The sequence below is a fragment of the Ptychodera flava genome, chromosome 12 (genome assembly GCF_041260155.1).
Source record: "Ptychodera flava strain L36383 chromosome 12, AS_Pfla_20210202, whole genome shotgun sequence".
NCBI lineage: Eukaryota > Metazoa > Hemichordata > Enteropneusta > Ptychoderidae > Ptychodera > Ptychodera flava.
In genome coordinates, this window is record NC_091939.1 from 1,426,976 (window position 1) to 1,449,918 (window position 22,943).

The 22,943-nt window shown below is 38.9% G+C and overlaps 1 protein-coding gene across 1 annotated transcript in view; it reads right to left on the reverse strand.

Annotated features, from left to right (window-relative positions):
• LOC139145988 (IgGFc-binding protein-like) overlaps positions 1–22,943 on the reverse strand; it is a 100,362-nt gene that overhangs the window by 57,564 nt on the left and 19,855 nt on the right. The window contains 28 exon segments of the mRNA XM_070717435.1: positions 949–1,068; positions 1,483–1,596; positions 2,031–2,144; positions 2,513–2,743; positions 3,740–3,914; positions 4,307–4,509; positions 4,885–5,067; positions 6,065–6,227; positions 6,809–6,964; positions 7,675–7,782; positions 8,035–8,249; positions 9,050–9,163; positions 9,282–9,398; positions 9,996–10,109; positions 11,228–11,449; positions 11,770–11,947; positions 13,766–13,971; positions 14,498–14,692; positions 16,918–17,065; positions 18,203–18,358; positions 18,731–18,841; positions 19,093–19,301; positions 19,662–19,775; positions 20,139–20,261; positions 20,536–20,658; positions 20,922–21,041; positions 21,478–21,591; positions 21,748–21,885. Of these exon segments, the coding sequence (XP_070573536.1) occupies positions 949–1,068; positions 1,483–1,596; positions 2,031–2,144; positions 2,513–2,743; positions 3,740–3,914; positions 4,307–4,509; positions 4,885–5,067; positions 6,065–6,227; positions 6,809–6,964; positions 7,675–7,782; positions 8,035–8,249; positions 9,050–9,163; positions 9,282–9,398; positions 9,996–10,109; positions 11,228–11,449; positions 11,770–11,947; positions 13,766–13,971; positions 14,498–14,692; positions 16,918–17,065; positions 18,203–18,358; positions 18,731–18,841; positions 19,093–19,301; positions 19,662–19,775; positions 20,139–20,261; positions 20,536–20,658; positions 20,922–21,041; positions 21,478–21,591; positions 21,748–21,885 (4,284 nt within the window).

Below are 22,943 nucleotides of genomic sequence, written 5' to 3' on the forward strand. Positions count from 1 at the left end.
ACTGCCAAGCGGTCAGCTCTGTGGTTATATTCAAATTCTAACGCGACTTGAAGGCGATTTTTTTAGGAAATTCGAGCGTTAGTGGTGGGAAATCAATGACCGTTGGCGATTTGAACCGGCCGTCAATCAAACGCTTGTATAAACTCTGATTGCAGGATTAGCAAAAGATGCAAAAGGTTGAGATCAGTTTGTGTAATTAATGTTATAGAAATCAAATATCGCACTGGCCAAGTGTGTGACTAGGAGGAGAACTCTACTAATGCGAGAACCTGGGATTGAAAATTGCGGCTTTAACAACAGATATTTGTGAACAGAGATTAGTTGATGAGTTTTTATTAAATAGGAAAGAATCGACAATGAGAAACACGACCGAACCTCTCTATGGCGATGTACTCAACAGTTACAACACCAAATAGTTGGAAATGCTTATGGAAGACATTGCAACTTATGTTTAAGCTGGTAATGTATTCATGCACCATGCATAACTGTTCCTTGATAACATTTAAATATTCAACTTTTAAATTTGTTTGGCGTCACATGTTTTACTTCAGATTAAGTCATTCAATCCGCTTCGGCAGAGAACAAAAGAAAATAACATGATTTGAACTAATTCGGGATAATTGGAATTTGTCAAATTACTCATAAGTGTTAGATGCCGTATAGCTGAATGTTGCAATATTACAAATTACTCCTAAAAACAAGTGTGTAAATTAAAAAGAAAAGTAGATGAGGTTACATTTGCAGAATAAATCGACATTACTTCACCATCCAATCATCCCAAATTCGTTCCAATCGTGTTAAATATAGTCCTTTAAATCTCGTATAGAATATCGCCAGGCTAGTTTCGCATTCTACCGAGATCTAGGTTTCTTTCAACAGTATGTACGGTTACACTCTCAAACACTGCGCATAAATAGTATTTTACGTGGTATTAAACATGCCACCTACTGGATTCACAGCTTAATCCAAAGAAACCAGGTAAGCATGTGCACCATCGGAATGTGGGTGTCAAAGGCCTGCAGTTCCCGCCATTTTCGCACGGCTGTGACTCACATATGCCAAGTTTTTCTGTAATAGGACCATAAAAAGAAATCAATCTATATAATGTAGCATCTAGGAGGGAGACGTTAGTAACGCTAATGGGAGATTCACCGTCCGTTACTGTTGCTACACGGATCTACTTGTTGTGCTCTTCCTTGTGTTCCGATTTTTGTCAAATTGTCATCGTTAGGGCTCGTAGATGAGTTAAAGTAGCCTTAAACAAATCAAATAGGTTGAGTTGGTCAGTGTATCGTGTAATACTGCACTCTTTGCACGCGAATCGAAACTGACACAAGTTGATTATGTCATGCCCATCTTTCTAACACGTTAACACTTTTAAAATTTTCCATGGTAGCCACAGAACCGACAAAGAAACAACGAAAGATAATGGCACTGGTTTAAGACATGACACAATGGGAAAATTGCCCTTGCAATACTCACTGTTCTGACACATATTGCCTTCATACGAAGCCGTACATCTGCAACTGAAGCGGTTGTCGCCATCAAAGCATGTTCCACCGTTCAGGCATGGATTGCTAGCACATTCGTCGATGTCTGCAGACACAGAGACGGTTATACGACATGTGAAACTTAAAAAAGATTCTTGTAGTACTGATCGAAATTATTTGTTGTTGTGTGTGTACATATTCGCACATATTATCGTGGGTGTTTTTCATGATCATTCCAACACCTGTGTAACTACATAGCAATGATAGGGACAATTGACAGTTAAATTTCAATGAGAGTGCCGTTGAGGAATGTGCTGTGGTAATTTTGCAATAATTGTCTTGTGACATCCAGCACATTAAAATTCATATGCGACTCCGGTACTTGTGTATTGTGCTATTACGCGTACTGCACCGTACTAATTACCACAGATACAATACAAAACAAACAGTCGTAATACAGCTGTTTTAATACGATATTAATTGTTCTTTTACTAGAATCAAGACATTTATTGAATGCGTTTTTGTTTCAGAAGCACTTACTTATTTCACAATAGGTTCCATTGAATCCAGGTGTGCACGTACAATTGAATGCATCCAGCAAATCTGTACATTCAGCTCCATTCTGACAAGGTTGACTGGCACATTCATCGGTCTCTGCCAACACCAAAATGAATAAAATTAACGACTTGATAATGATCTTGATTCTAAATCACGTCAGTGAGTTTGAGCAAAGTCGCATATCATATAGCTAAATTACTTAATTCGGGTGTTTTTGAATCAATTTACTCGCTATATACTGTACTTTCAAGTATACGATAATTTGTTCGCCAACTGTATTGAGTGTTTCACTTCAAATGCCTAGTTATCAACATATAACAGAACATGCATTTGTTTCTAAAGCCGACCGCGAAATTTCGATAATCATAGCAACAACATATGGTGCAGCCTGGGGCATACCATTATCACGTCTCTTGGGGTAGAGCACACGGCTCTGTGCACGTTTTATACAAAGTTATACCGACCTGTTTCACATCTTGTTCCTTCGTAGCCAGGAACACAAGTACATTCGAATGCATTTTGTAGGTCCTTGCAGGTACCTCCGTTTTGACAAGGCCCACTGAAACAGTCGTCGAAGAATTCACAGTGATCCCCACTGTATCCTCCGGAACAGATACACCTGTAGTCGTTTACCAAATCTACACAGGTTCCAGGGCCACAGGGATCCTCGCCCGTTACAGTGCACTCGTTGATTTCTGTTAAATATAATAAGAAACTCTCGTTTCATGACTATGAAATCGGATGTTGGTTTTTTTTTATAATTTCCAATGTGGCTCCAAACAAAACGTTACAATAAATATAATGAAAATGTCCATGATATGTTACCAATCACAATCAACACGAGCGTATGCACATGGTTGAATAAAAACCCTTGCCCTATCTTCAACCATAGACACTCAATTAATACATTAACATTTCGAAGTGTGTGTAAACCAGGACAAAGCCAAAGTGCTATCTAATGTTACCATTAGAAGTGAAAGAACATGGTATTTCGCAACAACAACTCCTGTTCTTACTCTGTGCAAGACATTGGGCTGTAATTCGCTGGGACTTTGTGGCAGACAGGGGAGTCACCCAACTACTACAAATACAATCTCTCCGTGATGCAGGGACTGTATTTAAAATGAGTTAATTCAACGCGACTTTTGCACTGATAAATGAAGGATTTGTCTAACGTTATCGAGAATTATATCATACCAGTATATTGATGGCGCAAATACAGCTATCTGTTTGGTCGAGACGCGAAAAGAACCGAAGTATATTGGCGATATACCTCGGCTGGCATACGCTCGAGCTCTCAGCTTGAGCCAAAATCCGTTTATGACGTTCCCCGCCAGAACTTCAATATACTGTTATGATATAATAGCAATAAATCACAGCCAGCGACGGTATACCACGAGATTTTGACCAGTTCACTTCATATATGCACTCGCACATATGCCGTGAACTGGTCAAAATCTCGTGGTATACCGTCGCTGGGTGTGCTTTATTGCTTAAATGAATAACATTTCCAGTGCATGTATGTCAGGGATAATGTAGCATTACCAGCAGCATCGTGAGAACAAGAAGAAGAAACTGAAACTAGTGTATTTAATATAATTAATTTACCATGAGTATTTTAATGATACAGTCAAAATATCGGTATGCGAAGCTATTGGTTAATATATCAACTGAGGTTGTACATATCTTACCTATACAAGTTATGCCATCTCCCTCGTAGCCATCATTACAATGGCAACCATATTCACCATATTTGAGACCACATGTAGCATTCTCGTGACACTCTAACGGAACACATGCAACCTGATTAGACCCTTCACAGGTGCAAGTTTCGTTGCAGCTTGTAAATGTCACGTGATCACCGACCTTCGCGAAACAAAAACGTAAATGAAAATGTCATTAGAATAATTCCTTAAAAAATTCATCGTAGTCTAGTCCTGTTTTGGCAAGTGCCCAATGGCGCGGAGGGGTTTGACAAGCGAATACAACAGTTACTGGACCTTGAAACATCAGAATATCGAACACAAAACATGAATGAGAATTTACAGCGATAGGATAGTCCTTTTAAACGCTTATTCTCCAAAAATAACTGTGGAATGTTAAAGGAAGGGTTTTCCTCTATTCGTGTTTAGGAAAGGTTCCCTCCTTTCATGTAGAACTGCATGAGAAAAGTTAAAATAGTAGCTATGAGAAGATACTGTCTCCCTGATTACAACTTAAACGTAACATCGCATACAACAGTCAAAGAAAAGACCTACCCGATAATAATACCCATCGAAGTAACAACCACATTCTGTCGTGTTTATACATCGATCAACTTCCAGTACTTGTCCGCTCGGGCACGCGCAGCCCTCTACGTCCGGAAATGGACATGTTATTGGGTCCGGATTTTGGTCGATGCACGTTGGCATGCATGATGTCATTTTGGATCTGTAGGTGCTCCCATCCGGGCACTTCAATGCTGCAGTATTGTAACGCAAACAGGAAAAGCACATAATAATGAATATGTATATGAAATATACAATACACATGCGAGTGAAAATTTGAGTGACGAATATTTTTACTTTTTCCCCTGAAGTTATTTACATGGAGTACTTAACTTCTCTTGTATGGGCAATTCATGAGATTTTGTGGGCGTGTTTCTTCTTCCATCATTTATTTTCCAGCGGATGTTACTTATCCTGGTAAAGTATAGCGTTGACGAAGACCTTAATTGTTAGGAAAGTGACCAGAGAAGCTGACCGTTGATGTCGTACACTGACAGACAATGTGGACTGATGGTATTTGTCCGTTCAAGTTGACCAATAATATAAAACAGCGGGTTGAAGAAACTTACGGCAATTACTGACATCGCGCCAGTTTCCGATGTTGACGTAACTATAGAGACAAGCGGACGCATAGGCCGCTATCATGTCACAGATTACTGTCGGGCCATCGTCGGGGTAGGCACATACGTCATAAACACAGGAGTCAAAGTATGTGTCAGGGCTAACACGAGAAGAGCAACTCCTGAATGGACCTGTTAGGAATGTGCCGAATAACAAGGTTAGTATGACCTGTAAAGACAATTGGTTAATATTGGCCATCAAAATAACCATGAACAACCTAATCAAAACAAAATGATCTTACTGATGTACAGAGAGTGATGAAGGTAATGATTTAGAGGAGAAACTTTCCCAAAATGTGGGCGACAGTGTGACACCTCTCTCTCTCTCTCTCTCTCTCTCTCTCTCTCTCTCTCTCTCTCTCTCTCTCTCTCTCTCTCTCTCTCACACACACACACACACACACACACATACACACAAACAAACAGAAGTCGGATGTCTGAATAGTTGCCTTAAGGGAGCCACTTACCATGTCGCATGGAGTGTTGAAGAGAAGTAAAGAAAGGTAATGAATCGTTGGACAAGGAATTCAAAGTACAGACATGTCACATGAATTGAATCGTTTGATTTTCAAGTGTTAGAGCGAAAGTTGAAGGAGAAATGGTGCGAAGATTAGAACAGGTGAAAGCAGAGGCGGTAGAAGCTTCGAAAATCAAAAATAATGATGGCATTATTACCACAGCATATACACAGCGTTAACATTGTGTTTGAGTGTAATATTAAAATCATAGTTACGGTGTGTTGCAGTGATATCTCCCCAGCAGAAGTTAAACTAATTGGCGCTAGGCCGTAGCTGTCAAATTGTTATTAAAGCGTACGTTGGTCACTTGACGAATAGTCCTGGCCTAGCCAAAGCACAATATTAACGTAACTCGGCACTTCTGTTAATTTTTAAATGCCGATTATTAAACAAACTATATTAGCTACATTACACTGCGACTCGCTTGATGTTGACAACACCACGTGCCCACGGCAGTACAGCTAAGGACTAATGCGCGTGCGTCAAAGCAAATCAACGGCTCATTTCATCGAAATCTCTGAAGTTTGAATACCCTGAAAGAAAAATCTCAACGAGTATTGGCATGTCCTCTGAATCCTTCGGTTATGGAAAGGACAGAGAGGGACATTTACCGTTTGTGTCTCTGATAACAGAACAGTTGACCTGTGCTGCAATGACAATATTTGGGTCAATGCCGGAGCACGGGTCAACCTGTGTCACCGGTCTGCAAGTTGGATAGTCCTCGTCTTGCGGTTCCTTTGCCCAGCTGTTTCCAAATGTGGTTGGGTCAGCTGTCTGTTGGAAGGAACAAGTATATTGCAATTTAATATATCGATCTGCTTTGGGTTTTATTGTTTTGACTCAGAGAATTGTATATTATTGACATTGAGGGTGAATTCCCTAAGACGATGGAAACAGATAAATCCTTGTTAAAAGAAATCATATGAAAAACTAAGAACAAGGGATATTGATCTCTTAAGACATTTTAGAGCTTAAAGTCTACTTAACAAAAATCGTGTCATGTTTTATCTTCATATGCTAATCTCATCATATTTTTGGTCTTCAAAACGAATATCTAAGGAGCTTCCCTTTCAGAGATGGAGAGCAAACAGGGTAAACAAACTAAGCTTCTTATCTCCCAATCCCTCTCGGATTTCCAGCTGTCTGTCTGCGTGTCTATCTATCTATCTGTCTGTCTGTCTGTCTGTCTGTCTGTCTGCCAGCAATGTTGTCGTTACATTCCCGTCTCCGTGGGCTGATTCTGATGTCTTCAAGTTACCGATGCATGCAACAAAAGCAAAGTCTGAGAGTAATTAATCCAAATTGATAGAGAACTTGTCTCTGTAAATGCATTCACTAAATATCAGACCACTTGCCTTGTCACCATCTTGTTTGATAAAGTCATCTGTGGTGTTATCGTTGTAATTTCCACACAATCCACAAACTTCGTTTTTGTATTGACTTTCCAAACGCACATCAACGTAGCTGTTGCCATCCCAACGGACGTAGAGACCAATGTCGGTCTGTACTTCCTGTTGAAAATGCATGGAATACAAAAGTTAACGTCTAGTGATCTTATACAAAGATATAAAAAATAATCACAAATAACAAATGACAACAACAACAATAATAGTGACTACAAAACTGATAATAAAAACGACGAAGACAAAGACGACGACGACAATGACGACAACGACGACGACGACGACGACGACGACGATGATGATGATGATGATGATGATATTAATAATGCTCCTTATCTTAAAACAGAGCTTAGCTCTAGGTTGAGAACAACTTACAAGGAAATGAAATCAAATTCTACTTATTAAAGAGGAGTGTTGTCAGAGCCTGATTGAAGGTGTTTGCGATTCAAGATGGCGAAGTCGGAAGGACAGGTCGTTCCAAGTTTGTGGGCCAATAGGAGAAATGACATCTTACCGAAGGTTGTAAGTTTATTGAGTTCTGAATATGTTTATCAATAGGTGACATTCAGCTGTCAGCTCACATAGACTCTTTCACCATGCGTCTTTGTTATTTTGTCATGTGATATACGAATACAATTCCATTTGACCCACCCTCATTGTTTGCATCAAGTTTGTGTAGTCGTCAATATTTTGCTACTACTCTGAAGAAGGAAGACTTTTAATTACTTCAGTATCAGTAGTTACCTGACACCTCAAATTAAAACAACACACCGGTATATGACCTGGCCTGAAGGCAAAAAAGAGCACTGTATACTTACCACGTAGGCACCAACATTGGATATTGAGACGCCATCTGTTGGCGTTGCCGGTGGAATGGTGTTCCTGCCATTAACAACGACGTGTTTATTTTGTTTCAACAGAACGGACTGTAAGAGTAATGTCAGAACAATGTTTATCATGACTTGTGATATAATATAGCGAAGAGGATTCTAGTAATAATAGTACTTTTTTTTGTAAAAAGATTCAGTAAAACAGTATACGAAAACATTTATGGATAAACTGTGCAATCAAAGAGGCACACTACCTAAGTTTTCGTGATTGTTATCGAGGATTATGTAATTTCTACGAGTAAATAGTAAATTAAATGTAATAAAGTAAGACTGATATCAAATCCTTACAGTATTTTTCCCTGCAAGGTCAACAAGCACTTCATAAGTGTACGACACTGAAGCGCCCTCTTGCCGTCGCTGGTTGAAAACGTCGACTTCAAAACTCGGTGTATCAAGCGCACAGTCTTTGGTGAGAACGTACTGACAGATTCCTTGAAAGTCAAACTTCTCGCCATCAAATGTTGTGTAGTGTGGATCACCGGCAGCTATGCACAGCCCATACTCTGTAATGAATCATTGTGTATGTAAAAAGGGTTGAAAATCTATTTTGTGTGAAATTCTTACGACTTTGCCGAGAACGTAGACGCAATATACTCAACATTATGTTTGACCGATACACGGAATTACACAATTGGTCCAAAAATAAAATTGTATCTGAAATTATTTGAAAATTCGGCATCTACAAAAATGGAAAATAACATATATGGATGGGTGTCTCAACTCGAGAGTCACAGTTTTTCGTGTTGTTTTATGATACGACTAAAATTGCAACTTATATGAACGCGAGGGTTGTCATTTCTGGCCATCTAAGACCGAATATTCTCTGAGAAAATAAAATGCAGGAATTTTCTCTATGGCTCCGAGCATTGAATATTGTTATTTGAGTCATAATCACAATAAAACCTAGGGTTTTACACGTAATTGTCAATGAACAAATAAAATCCTGTGTTTGGAAATGGTTGTAATCTATTTACATTTTGTATTCTATTTCCTCTTCACTATATTATAAAATGTGCCAAGGCATAAAATTACAGAACGTTGCTGTGAATCCTGGGTAAATGAGTCGACTGCATTTGTTTTCGCGCCATCTTTAATTTCACACTTTATTTGTCTGCTCACACTCACGAGCTTTAAATATGAATCGTGGAAATAAAAAAGGAAAAAATAGTTAAACAAATATCCCGAGAATGGCAGTGATAAGTTACATCACATTCTTGGTAGCCAAATCTTCTCAGGCTCATAGGGCAAGCCCACTACCACAGAATACCAATGGAGCTACGATAATGTTTATGAGAATACTTACCGATATCACAATTTCTTCCCATGAAACCTTCGTTACATCTACATACATAGTAGGTATATCTGTTGATGCAGACTCCGTTTTCTCCACATGGCTCGTCTTTGCATTCGTTTAATTCTTTAAAAAGTAGAATGTTGAATAGCAATTATTGACGATGTAAAAATGCGAAGTCGGACAAAATGTAAAACTATTTCTTGGCACCTAGTAGGATCTAGAATTTGTCAAAGATACCCACCGATTTCACAGAACTCCCCGGTATAGGCCTCGGGACACGTACATGTAAATGACGAATTACCAACAGCATTGCAGACACCTCCGTTCAAACATGGCTGACTGTAGCATATGTCTGTCACTGTTAAATGTTAAAAAGCAATTATGTCAAATTAGAAATAAGTTGCATAAAACATAGAGCGCCTAATGCAATCAGTTTATATGAAATGTGAGCACATCGGCATTAATAGTTGGTCTAAAATATGTTGGCCTATATGAAATTCTCTCATATAGTCTTTATTTAGAATACCTACAAAGATAGTAAAAATAATTTCAATTACCGCACATATCCAACGAATTATTTTATAGTGCACGATCTCGGCGTCGATACAAGTGCTACAGGAATGCGACTGCCCGTGACGGTCTATCGCATTTCAGATGAGTCGGGTTGGTAAAGTTCTTGTTCAGCACAATTTGGAATAAAAATATCTACGAAAACTTGGGAGCACATCTCTATGTTAATAGTTTTACCGAATTATAGTCTGGCTTGTGCCTATAGTCAACTGCAAAACTGTTATAACTTCAATAGCATAGTGTGCTACACATTAAAATATAATTTTATTATTTTGTAGATTACAAAAAAATCTGTCTAGTGTATTCTCGAGTGAGATGTTTTCTAGACACCGTTGTTTACAACTATACTGACTTTTCAATTAAAGCATGAGACTGGACAGCTTACCGATTTCACAGTTATAACCATCTGTTCCCGACAGACAAGTGCAATTATAGAAATCCACGTACTGTTGGCACGTTCCTCCATGTTGACACGGTTCACTCTCACACTCATCGATATCTTTATTCAAAGTAAAAGAAATATTAAGTTACACACCGACAGGTGTAGAACGGACAGTGCGAAACGTTGAGGTCGTGTGATCAGGAAACCGAACACAGACTAAGCTCAGCTGAGTGGACCAGCGCCATCAGTGGGCAAACTGTGGCCACGATGAACTTTAACAGAATGAAAATTCTCAGCTTTGCAAGATGATCATGTTTTTAAATTTATCTGTTTTCAGTAAACAGTATGCATGTGATAAATTCATAAACATATTATATATTATAGCCCAAACATGGGACTATGTGCCCGAGGGTAGGTGACCATTTGCCCTACGTAAGGAGGGCAAATGGTCTCCTGCCCCGAGGGTACATAGTCCCTTGTTTGGGCTATAATGTTTTTATTACATGCCTGTCTTACTCAATTTGCACAAAAAAAAATTACGTTTATTGGCAAATTATAGTCAAAAACTTTATTTTCATTTTACACGAAAAACGGTTAAAAATAGAACGATTTTCATCAGCGAATGGCGCATTGATATATTTAAACTATTGTTATGCGGTTTATCAATATTTTTACGCGAGTTTTTTCAAAAACCGGATTTTCTGTGCGACACATGAAATTTCAAGACTTTTAATTCCAAAAGTTTTCAAGTTGAAAATAGTTCCGGTTCACTTGCAGTCCAATGATGACTATGCGGCCCGCTACGTCATCGGCGAGTTACCATTGAATCCTATGGAGCGCGCGACGGGCGATATACGAGGCATGTAATAAGTGTTGTTATTTCTCAGCCGTAACGGGAGAGTGGTTTATAGGGAGAGGTCGTCGGAACTAAGCTCAAAGGTCATATGGGACCAACACGACCAATGTAAACACTCAGTGACTGCAGTATCCAAGGTATGATGACAATCGATGAAAAGTGGAAAATATCTGTCAAAACGCACGTAGTAAAAGTTGCATCTACATGTATGTTGACGTGATGTATAGAGAAATCGTGTTTGAAATATATTTTATGTAAATGAAAAAGTCACATGGGCGCAGTTCCGACGACCCCTCTCTTAAAACAAAGATTGTGGGTTTTTTTTTCCGCCATAACTGAGAGGAAACCTTCAACAATATACCTTGTCGAATGGACTCACCTATTTCACAGTCTCGCCCTTCGTATCCACTCAGACATATACAGGTATAGTTGTCTGCAGTGTTGACGCAACGAGCGCCATTCTTACACGGTTTGTCATAGCAATAATCGTATGTGTCACACACTGGTCCCATGTAATATGCATCACATTGGCAAATGAACTGATCTATCCCGTCGATACATTGGCCATTAACGCATGGGTTGCTTAAACACTCTTGAATATCTACAAAGTGACAATTATGGACGTGTCGGCTTAGTATTGAATAATAGATTAGCGATAAGAGAGCTGAATACAATTCACAAAGCAGTAATTTTTTTTCACAAAGATATCATACTTAAATATGATCAGAACAAGGTTATAAGAATGACGATAAGCTTAAAACTTTTCACGAAAAGGGAACATATGCAAAATCAACGGCTCTATGTACTTGCATTCACCATAATGATGCGTTCGTTATTTTGGTATTTGGACTATTCAAGATATGCTTCAAGAAATGATGCGCTTGCAATGTTTACATTTCAGCAAGTAGCGGCAGTTTATACCTTGGCAAATAGTTCCGTTCTTAAAGAAGCCATTTCTGCAGACACATGCACGGGAACCATTAACGTTGAGACAGTCGGAGTTTGGTGTACAGCCTTGCGTTGTGTCACAAGTCAAGTTGCCACCTTCTCCACAATAGCACGATTCTATGCAGTCAACTCCTAGAAAGGACTCCTCTTTCTGTCAGAATGAAATGCACACATCACAAATTAGCAGAAAATGGAATTTGATGTAGTTATGAAAGATATGAGGTCATGTCGACATGGCAACAGGAATGGTCACGGTTATGGTCGTCAAGGCCGGGTGACTCTGATGTCATTCTCTTTGCGTTTTCATCGTTCAGGTGCCGCCAACGAACAATGCAGACAGTATATATTGTGCAGGGCAAGTAATGTGAACTGACTAATTTTAAGTCATGAGGATATTCAATTGGTTGTTGATAATTTACCCTCCAACTGAAAATTTTTCGACCTACCCTCCCGCACTCAAACTTCATTTTCACCCATTCCCCACATATTTTTGCTTATTTCCTCTCCACAGGGCAAGGGAGCTTAAAAAATTCACAATGGAGAGAAAAATTTTCCCTTCAAATTTTATCATTCGTCTTCAGACATGAAGCTCCCCTGCCCTGTGATGAAAAAAACTTGCCCTGTGTCCCCCTCCACGAAAAGACCATACCCATATTTAATTTTATAAATAGGCTCAACTTCCCTGTCTCCGTTTTACAAGTAACTTCCGCTTTCCTCGTTTTCCCCAATCCTTGCCTCCAATATCTGCTCTGCCTAACAAAAAAAAATCTAAAAATAATGTCCCCTGTCAAAGAAAAATTAAAATTTCCCCTGCCCTCGAAAAAAATGCTCCCGGAAAAGCTTTTTCGATAAATAGCTCAGTTAGCTGCACCTGATCTTTCTCCAAGTAGCCGGGTACATTGACAACTTGATCAGGGGCTCGGGGGAGCGACCAGAGTGACGTCATTTGCAAGTTGCATACGTCAGACTGGTCGCGCCATATTTTTAGGTGGGCAATCGAACACTATTTGACGTAATTAAACAAACATTGTGGAAGAAAGCGTTTCAACCAACGAATTGGAACATACAAGGGGCAGTATGTCAGATGCGAAGTCACGATTGCGGAATGACAAAAGTTCATTAATTGTCCTGACATGGTTCCTTGTACTAACTTCTGCCAAGTACTTCCTACTTCCAAAATTATTTAATGCGTTCAAGCACCCAGGGGCCGTTAATTGGCTGATTTCGAGAAATTGTAACCATAGGCGTTTTTACGAGTAAACCTGTTATGCTAACGTGTTTTGAACAAAGTTAAATTTGGAGTGACATTCACAATCACTTGCTACTGTTAGCCAAAAGACACATCTATGCCATGAAAATGAAACAGAGTAAACCACACTTTGCAGCTTTTATGTTGCAAGTGAAATTCAACTACCACCTAGAGTACGAAATAGCTCTGGAAAAAGACAAACTAGAGAGACATTGCAGCAAATGGATTTCAATTTTACACAAAATTGTAGATAACTAAGCACTGTATTTCATTTTAATTTAAGTTCATGATACTAAAGAAAATGTTACCAATAAAACAATTTAAATACAAAAAAAATTGGAGTGGAACATTAAGCTACTCTCCCGCAACAATTTGAAAAAAATACCTCCTCTCAAAATTTTCCCAATCTCACGAACAGAAACTCCCCACTACCCTTCCGCCAAAATATCCCTTGGCCGTCTCTTTTAAACATATTTACCCTGCTTTTCAGCAAAGTCTTTGAAACAAAAGAATCCTTACTCCGTGCACCATTGGAATCTTTTGAAGTTGCCCAAGAGGATAAAATTTCCCCGCATGCTAATGTTAAAAATGCCAATCCGCAGGTTTATAAAAATGTCTGATAGCCCGCTAAGAAGTTATTTGTGAACAACCTTTTGCACGAACAGCTTCTTTGGCGGCCCTGAGTATTATGCTCGATACTATGAAAGTTTGCTTATTTACCGTCCAATATGAGCCATCTTCGCTACAGCCACACTCTGCGACGTCCACGCATGTCAGAAGCCCGCCATCAAATCTCATATCGGCTGGACACTCACAGCCTTCGACGCAATTTTCTTCACAAGTATCAGAACTACCGTGTTTAGCACAGTCAGGACGACAGCCACTTGTACACCATCTATACTCGCTGTTGCCAGGACACATTGGATCTGTTGGATGGCATACAAATAAGAATCTTTGCCCGAATTTTAAGAAATGTTTCCCTGTATAGACTAATCCGGAGGAAAATGTAAATGTGGTTTAACTTTATTTTATGCACACACATACTTTGCAAAGGTTTGGATCATTTTACTATTGGATCAGTACTTCAGCCTAATATTACGATGTATGAATAAGCTTGTTATAACTTTGGATTGGCGACTGGTACAACTTATGAACACTTCTTTGTTTGACTCGTAATCACGTGCATAAAACATAACTGGGGAACATTCAGCAGTCAAGTAGATTACCACAATGTCGGGCGTAGTATAATTAAGGCTGTACGGGTAATTGTAATAAGCTCAATATCAGGATATCCTACCAGCATTTCACATACCAAATAACAAATGATTTTGTAGGATTTAAAGCCCTCATCGTTTGATATAGTGACTTAACCATGTATTTGAAACGGTTTATGCAGTTGGTTTCATGACAAATTCTCTAGCCAGCTACATGAGCAGTTTGTTCAAAGCTTACCGCCACATTCCGTTAGATTCCTCCAATAATCTATAGGCACCTCTTTATCCAAGCAAACTTGAGCGAAAAGTTCAATGACATGGCAAGCTTTCGTGGCGGCCAACGACGGGACTGCGCAGGCGTCATAAATACAGGCATTATAGAAGCTGTAGCTGTAAGAAGAGTCCAGGGTTTGGTTGCAAATTGTGAAGGGACCTGTACATATAGTAAACAGAAAAGCTCTGGATCAGTTTTGTTGATATTTTCTTTGTTTTCCGTTTGTTTTGTTTAGGTTTTGAAGAGAAAGCAGCTCGATGCATCTACATATGTGCGAAGCTCGTCAAAGTTTTTTCTTCAAAGTTTGGTTTAATTCATTTGCATAATGTCCTTTTTTCTTGTGAGATTTTAACGCTGTGAATTTAGCTCTTTTACGACACACTAATTGTAAACCAATGGGAAATTATGACACTTGTACAAAGAGAGAAATTTTCTCCATCGTATATCTCAACAAATGAGGTTAGCTTTTAGTGTTTGTTTGTTTGTTTGTTTGTTTTTGTTGTTTTTATATAATTTATGAACCATGGCAAATTAAAATGCGCACGGAGATCAAGAATATTTGAGCTACATCTCGCTTTCCTTGTGCAAATCACAAACAAGTTCGTTATTGCTTCAAGGCTCCTTCGTTTGTCATTAAAGATGTAGAAAAAATGGTAAAAAATCATCAGGTGGTATTCATATTCACTGCGTCAGTACAGTTTTACAAACGTCTTTGATGATTCACATCCCCTATGAAAACAAACTATTCTATAAGCTGTTCTTAAAAGTAAGTTCTTACTACATTCAAAATCCACTCAAAGTATCAATAATTTAACTGACGTTTGGCATTATTTACGTGTTTGAGACAAGCAAGTACAGGTCATCAATTTGAAGATCGCCTCTCACAATGAAATCAGTCCTTCCATCAATGAAAATCTAGCGTGCAGGAATTTGACTTTGTAGGCGTGACTTCCAGCTCTGCTCCACTAAGTGTGCATCGGCTTTTTCATCTGGGACATCGCAATACGCGCACTTTGAATGGATGAGAGGGCAAGATTTTAAGTTACTATGTTTTCATTCAAAAATTTCAAAAATCAACAGAATCGTAGGTAACCCATTTTATCCGCCCCCCCCCCCCACATCGGGCCCCGAAACCCGATTATTTTCATAATGAAGATTTAGCTCAGTGTTGTATGTTGTTCAGTGCGATGGGGATCGTTCCAACTTACATCTAAGTCCTTACGTTGTTTAAGACTGTTATATAGTAAAACCGAAATCGAGGTACCTTTTGTTGGTATGTTTGTTTGTTTGTTTGTTTGTTTGTCTCTTTAGATTTGCGATCGCAAGACGTTAATGGGCCCTTCAGGCCCGTCTGGCAAGACACGAACGAGCCTAGCCTGCCACAATGTGAATAGGTTCTCCTTTGTAAAATGATAATAGGTCCTTCCTGGCAATATGTGAATGGGTCCATATGTGAATTAGAACCCTTGGCAAAATAAGAATAGATCCAGCCTAGAAAAAACTGAATAGGTATCCTTGGCACAATGGGAATATGTCACTCGTGGACCCCTCCTGTTACTATAAGAATAGGTCCCCCCCCCCCCTGGCATGTAGAAAAGGAGAAATCTTAAAATATATCTGGGCGTGTTCTTATCGTATTGTAAAATAATGAGTAAATGAACAATGGTATAGAGGTCAAGGCTACTTCTGAGGTAACGTTCAAAAGTGGACAATTGTATAGAGGTCAAGGCTGCTGGTGTAGGTCAAGATTATCCACTAGTAGATGAATGTATAAAGTTTGGTTTAGAAATCCCTTTGAGAAAAAATAAACAAAAGGACGCGTACGGTTTTTATTCTAGAAATTTAGGTAAATAGTTGTTTTGAGAGATAGTACCACCCAACAACAATTTCCATAATTATTCTGTCTCAGTAAATTTGTGATTTGATTGTTTAAGTGTCGTATTTTTAACTGCATGCATTAAAAATTCCACGTGTCTGGACTTGACTTGTACGTCGCTATTGGGCAATGCATATAAGAAATATTGATCAAAATAAACGTGGCATTCATATGCTTCACTTGCCATGACATCCATGAACGTGAACGTGTTCTCAAATTTTGTAAAATAATTTGCTTTGTCATTCTTTTTAGCGGCACACCAAGACTGGACACTTTTAAAAATATTTGCTTCTGGAAAGTTTTGTTTCCTATCTTTTTCTACTTACGTCACCTCTCGAAGAGATGTTTGTTGTAGTTTTTGATTTGTATGGGCTTTTTTTGGGGGGGGAGGGAAACTTTTCTTTATTTCAGATTTTATTTACCTTTGTCTCACTTTAGGGGACAGGGGAGGGTGAGTGACATGGGTATAGATGTGTGTATGATGTGTATTTCTGAAATTTTATTGTACCATCATCTTGAATGATGACTTTGCAAAGATTGACTGCGCTTTGATAATCTTCGTTGGTTGGACATTCAATGGTGACATCCTCTGCATCTTCGCAAGGTTCACCGTCTTCCACCGCCCAGCTGTTACCGAAATCCGCTGTGCTGTTCATCTGTCAATGAAACAGAAGACATGCCTTAGAAATATAAAATGAACTCTTGACTTACACAGTCAAGAGAAGAATTCGCTTTGCATCGCCCTCTTACGTGAAAATACATGAAGTACCTCCTGAGTCTATACCAGGTATAGTTTGAATTTCAAATATCGGTCAATTTTAGGTGATTAGTTTCTCTGGTACCAAATTTCCTCGATGTTATAGCTTTCTATCTTGAATAACAATGGTGTAAAGATTCCTTGATAGGAAGCGTCTAGTAAAACTTTGAATGCTTGAGTTTCTTGGACTACTTGATACATGACGTAATGCAGAGAGTAGTGTCATGTACAAAAACACGTTCTACATGAAGGGATACGTTGATAGACTACACAGAGGTAGATAGATAGCGTGTTAATGCAGGGATGAGATCTATATATATATATTTTCACCGAGAACGATATAATTATCACCTGGTCAATTGTGAATGAACTTGTTGCCTCTTTAGGTAATATTCGATGAAGTGCATGCACTTCAGATACTCAGATGACAAACACAAAGAAGAGATTCTAGTTAAGAGTGATGGAAGATGCATAATTGCCGTCAAAACGGCAATCACACAAGAAGTAGGACAAGCAATGTGTAACGCGCTTAACCGTGAGTATGAATGATGCATTAGTGCATTGTTTTACTCGAGACGATGACGTCAATCTACATTAACTCACGGATCGTCGATTGATTACAACGAGTAGCACCGCTATGTAGTGTGCTTATGAATTATTACATAATAAGAACACTTTATAGCGATGTTGCTCATTTGCATAGAAGAATTCCTGAACATCTGTGTCGTAGGAAGGCCGTCGTCACAGACACCTTGTTCGCAGCCAATTGTACGTAGACATAAGTTGACTCTTCAAGACGTAAGAGAGATTCCGTGGATACTTGCGCTATGGCTTAAAAGTATAACGTTCCTGGTTATGCCTTTCTGATGAACAAGATTGGAATAAATAGTGAAAAGATAAACATAAAAATACCCCCAAAAATTGTTGACATTGGCATTGCTTCGTAACAAGATTTACGTCTGTAGTACATACAAGTTGGAAATAAATTGGTAGCCTAGCATCAGTAACTTCATGCAACTTTACGTTAGACACTCACCAGTACACCATTTCTGTCAAGGAAATCGTCATCAGGATCTCCATTAAAGTTACCGCAAAGACCACACGTGTTTCCTTCCATGGACGATGGTAGACGAACTTCCAGTGTATTAGTACCATCCCACTTTACGACATAATTGACGTCAGTTGTAAGCTCCTGCATTATGAGACACGAAGTACAATTATTAACTGAAAATAGCGTGGTTGTGTGTGGGTGATTTGGGATATCTTTGTCTTTCTAGAACTGTGTTGGTAAAACATTTGCTTTCATAGAACTCTACAAAGAGAAACCTAAATCTTCTGGCATGCAGCTTAAGCGCATTTCTTTTGAATAGCTGCGGTCAAGAACGAATTATGGAAAAATATCTGCATGTAAGTGATTAATTTCATAGAAGGTATATTTGGAGGGGCGGAGGTGTTTTTAACTGAACCCAAGTCTTACGTAAGTAACTAGTATCATATATCGATTATAGTTACCACATGGTTTTTGCCAATGAATAAGCTGAGAATAGTTTAAGGGTAAACTTACGATATAAAGACCGGAGTACTGAATGCGAATCTCGTCTTCGCCAAGAACCAACGGTAAGTTAACGTTGAAGTTGTTCAACTTTACCCCCATTCCTTGAGTAAATTTTATTTCCTGTAACAAACAAACATAAAATAGAAAGATCATTTTATTTCATGTCATTGAGGTAGATAGACCGATATGGACGATTCGTTTCGATATGGCTGTATAGTTCTCATATGACATACAAATGATATTGTGAATGTCAACGACTGTAAAATGCTGTCAGCTTATGACATACTTAGTGATGAAAAATCAAAGAAAGTGATACTAAACCAAAACGATGGCTTCAAAACAACCATGAGCAAATGGCGAGTCACACTTACGTAGGCTCCTATAGTGACGTAGACGTCAGAAATGTATGTGACCTCTGACCCATCTTGGACAGCATTTTGTATGACGACATTAAAGTCCGGACCGGTAATTCCGCTGCATTTTTCAACGAATGTGTATTTGCATTTGCCATTAAAGTTGTGCCATCTCTCGTCAAATGTGATGAAATGGGGATCACCAGTGGCATAGCAAATGCCATATTCTGGAAAGGACAGTGCACAGAAATGGAAATGATGCATATTTCACCATTTCAAAAATGAGAAAAAAAACTTCGCCGAAACCTAAAAATTTTAGTCATACTGCCCTAACAACAAGGATGAAAGAGATTCTTAACCGACATAATTTTTTTGCATAGAGCGAAATAAAAGAAATCGTGTAGTTAAATACTGCAATTGTCTGCGATGGGGAAGAAAGTTGTAAGCGACAGATGACGGTAACTGCATTATCACTGTCCATTTGTTAAGAAATAGGTTGTTCAGAAGTAACTGTTCTGTCGTCCCAAGGATTTTCTAGACGAAAAGAGCGGTGGCAATGTTAACCGAGAATAAATTCCCAAACTCACCACTTCTGCAGGTTGTACCATAAAAATGAGCCGGACAGGTACATGTGTAGTAGGAATAATAGTTATTGCACGTGCCGCCATTTTGACATGGGTTGCTACCACAGGGGTTTTGTTCTGGAATTGAAATGGAAAAAACTAGAAATCTTGATATGAACTTTGATATCACAAGGAACAAAAATCACAAGAAACTTGCAGAACTATGACTGGACATCTGTCAGTTGTGCAATATTATACTTTGTCATGGCATTTTCTTAACATCATAAATATGTTTATAGAATACAAAATGTTGACTGTGCAACATGTTTGTGTTCATTGTTCTTTTGTCATGCACTTTCTGGCATTCCTGAATTGTTGTTACTAATGACTACGTCATGTGATGTAGTTCCATCTAAGCACCAGGATACTTCTGTTCATCCGTCCGTGTGTCCTTCCACATTGGGTTTGTCTGTTTGTCCATTAGTTTGGAACAACGCTTACCAATTTGACAAAATTCTCCTTGCCATCCTGGAGGACAGAGGCATTCATAGCCTTTGCTATCTGCACTGGTCTTGTTGCATGTAGCTCCATTCTCACACAGAGAGTTGTCGCACAAATCCACATCTGGAATAGTGAACAAAATGTTGTCAAAACCAAGTTATGAGATGTTGTGTTGTGATAGTTTTCGCTCATATGATCATTAATTAATGGACAACTTCTTGGTTATCCATTTATCCGCGACGTCACTTACCGAAACAGCATTACTGCAAAGCTTTATGCGGATATTCTGCCGAATTACTTGTACGTAGAAACCGGTTTGTTTGTCACAAAATGGAGAGCTAGTGAAAGCCTCAAGACAGCACTGTGCTCAATAGTAGAAAAAATGTTGTTAACTTACCTATCTCACAGGTATCGCCCGTAAATCCTGGTGGACAGCTACACTCATAGCTGCCCGGTGTGTTTACACATGTACCACCGTTTAAACAGAGATCACCCACTGCCAGTACACATTCATTGACATCTAATGTTTCAAGAAAAAATAGGAAATTTGAAATAAATTATTCATGATGCGTCAGTTCTATATATTCCATTTTTGACGCTCATCGCAACATTATAGTGAACTACTACATCAATACCAAACTACAAAAATAAAGCCCCTCGTTGTAATGACTTCTCTTACAGATTCGACGTCATAACGCATAGATACATATATCTTAGCTTAACGATTATATCATGGGTGAAAGCTAGCTTTGCCAGAAAGAAAGTTTATAATTTTAACCTCACCGTCTGTGCAGTTTTCGCCTTTCCAATTAGAAGGACACACACACACGTAGCTGTTAAAATTGTCAAGTGCAGTGCAGTTACCGCCATTCTGACACGGTCCTTCCGTACAGATGCCAATGGCTGCAATGCAAAGAAAAAACTAACTTCATTAATATTGAAATTATCGATTGTAACATTTAAACGCGTATCGAGACAGATATCTTTTTATCAATGCTCAAGAGAGACGCTGTATGCGGTATTTTTCTTCATTTCCGATCTCGGCCTTCAAATGAGAGAGATCCAAGAGTTTCTGCCGTAAAAGAGGCGAATCGGTTTACGACAATATTGAGAAGGATCACAATAATCTGCATATCGGTCCGGAACGGCCATCTTGACCCTTCGCGGATAACAAAACTGCGCATAGGCTAGTAAATTGTCAACATAAGGAAAGCAATATATGTTTTGCCGAAACATCGCTTTTAAATAAAGATCGTTTGAAGATAGAAGAAACTGGTTGAGCACGTTGACGTTCATCATTTCTCCTCGCCTTGTCAAAACTTTGGTGTACAATTCTCACCGTTTTCGCAGTTATCGCCCTCCCAGCCAGGTAGACAACTACAATGGTACCCTGGTAAGATGTTAAGACATTCGCCATCATGTTGACACGGATTGCTTTCACACTCGTCTACATCTGTTAAAAGATACAATATGTTTAAGTTCTTCTTGAAGAAATACGAAATTAGCAACTGAAAAGTGCAAATTGACAGGAAAAACTATGATGAGAGCGAAAATTAATATTAACGAAGTAATGGCACAGAGATCTTGTATAGACTGCAAATAGACTTACTGATTTCACAACGATCGCCTTCAGCACCTTCCACACAATCACATTCAAACGCTGGTATTTGACCTGGAAGATTTTGACAGGTTCCGAAAACACATGGAACATCGTCACATGTTACACTGTTAGCTTTGTCCAGTGCATCTGAAATGAATAAAAGGGCAAACTATAAGGTGTATGCAGTCAATTTTAGCATGGCAACCGAGCAAACCAAACCAAACTGCATCGGCGTATGTGTCTAATCATGGCTTCTAGATCCTGTGTAGCAGTGTTTGTTTTTTTACTAATTTTGATGTCTTCCATCTCTAGATCTTTTCCAGAAACTTTCGATGGCAATGGTTGGAAAGTTAGTCCACTTGCATTACTTGCTCAACTGAAATTATAGCTTGAAATTTTCAGGGCGTAGGTCTTGAAGGGTCATTCAAGAATTTGCCTTGAGGCTGATTTCTTTCAAAACCTAACACCCACACATACAGTGTCAGCAGTCTTTGTAGTCTCAGCCTTTCTCCTTCAAACATTTTGATTTTATTTCTATCGATTGGATCGTGAACTGAATAGTCTATTTGATGTGCCCTGCCGCTCGTTAACAATGCGCCTTAAAGGTCTTGGTCCGATGCCAAACTCGCTCAAAAGGACAATTCTTTCAGGACATCAATGTATACAATGTGAAGGTAAGAAGCAGGTCTCTAGTCATATCCCATAGAACACACTAGATAACTCAGTTCAAATATTCTCCTACCAGGCTGTACACGATATCAACCTAATAATTTGCATCACCACAAAACGTTCACATGTTCGACCTCAGTTACTGCTCTACTTCAATCTTTACCGGTCTCTTTGGAAGACATTTTACTACTTAATGAGATGACCTAATCTGACCTTGGCTCGTTGTAGAAACTGCCAGAGAATAAAGCGGACAGCGTTTGACTATTCAAAGCTGTATTGGCACAGTGTGAGAAAAATCATACGAATGCTGTACGTTTCTTTTGGAAACGAAGTCAAGCTGAAACAAGAGATAACATCGCTAGGCGACCCGAGTAGACTGATAGCGAGTCCTACTTTCCGGTGACATCATTGCTTTGATGACGTTTGTATCGCTCACAGTTGTAGAGGAGGATTTTTGTGACGTGGTATTGTGAATACTCAACAAAACAAATGTTATTTTTAGTAGACTGAACTACGAATGAAGGCTCTGCCGTTTA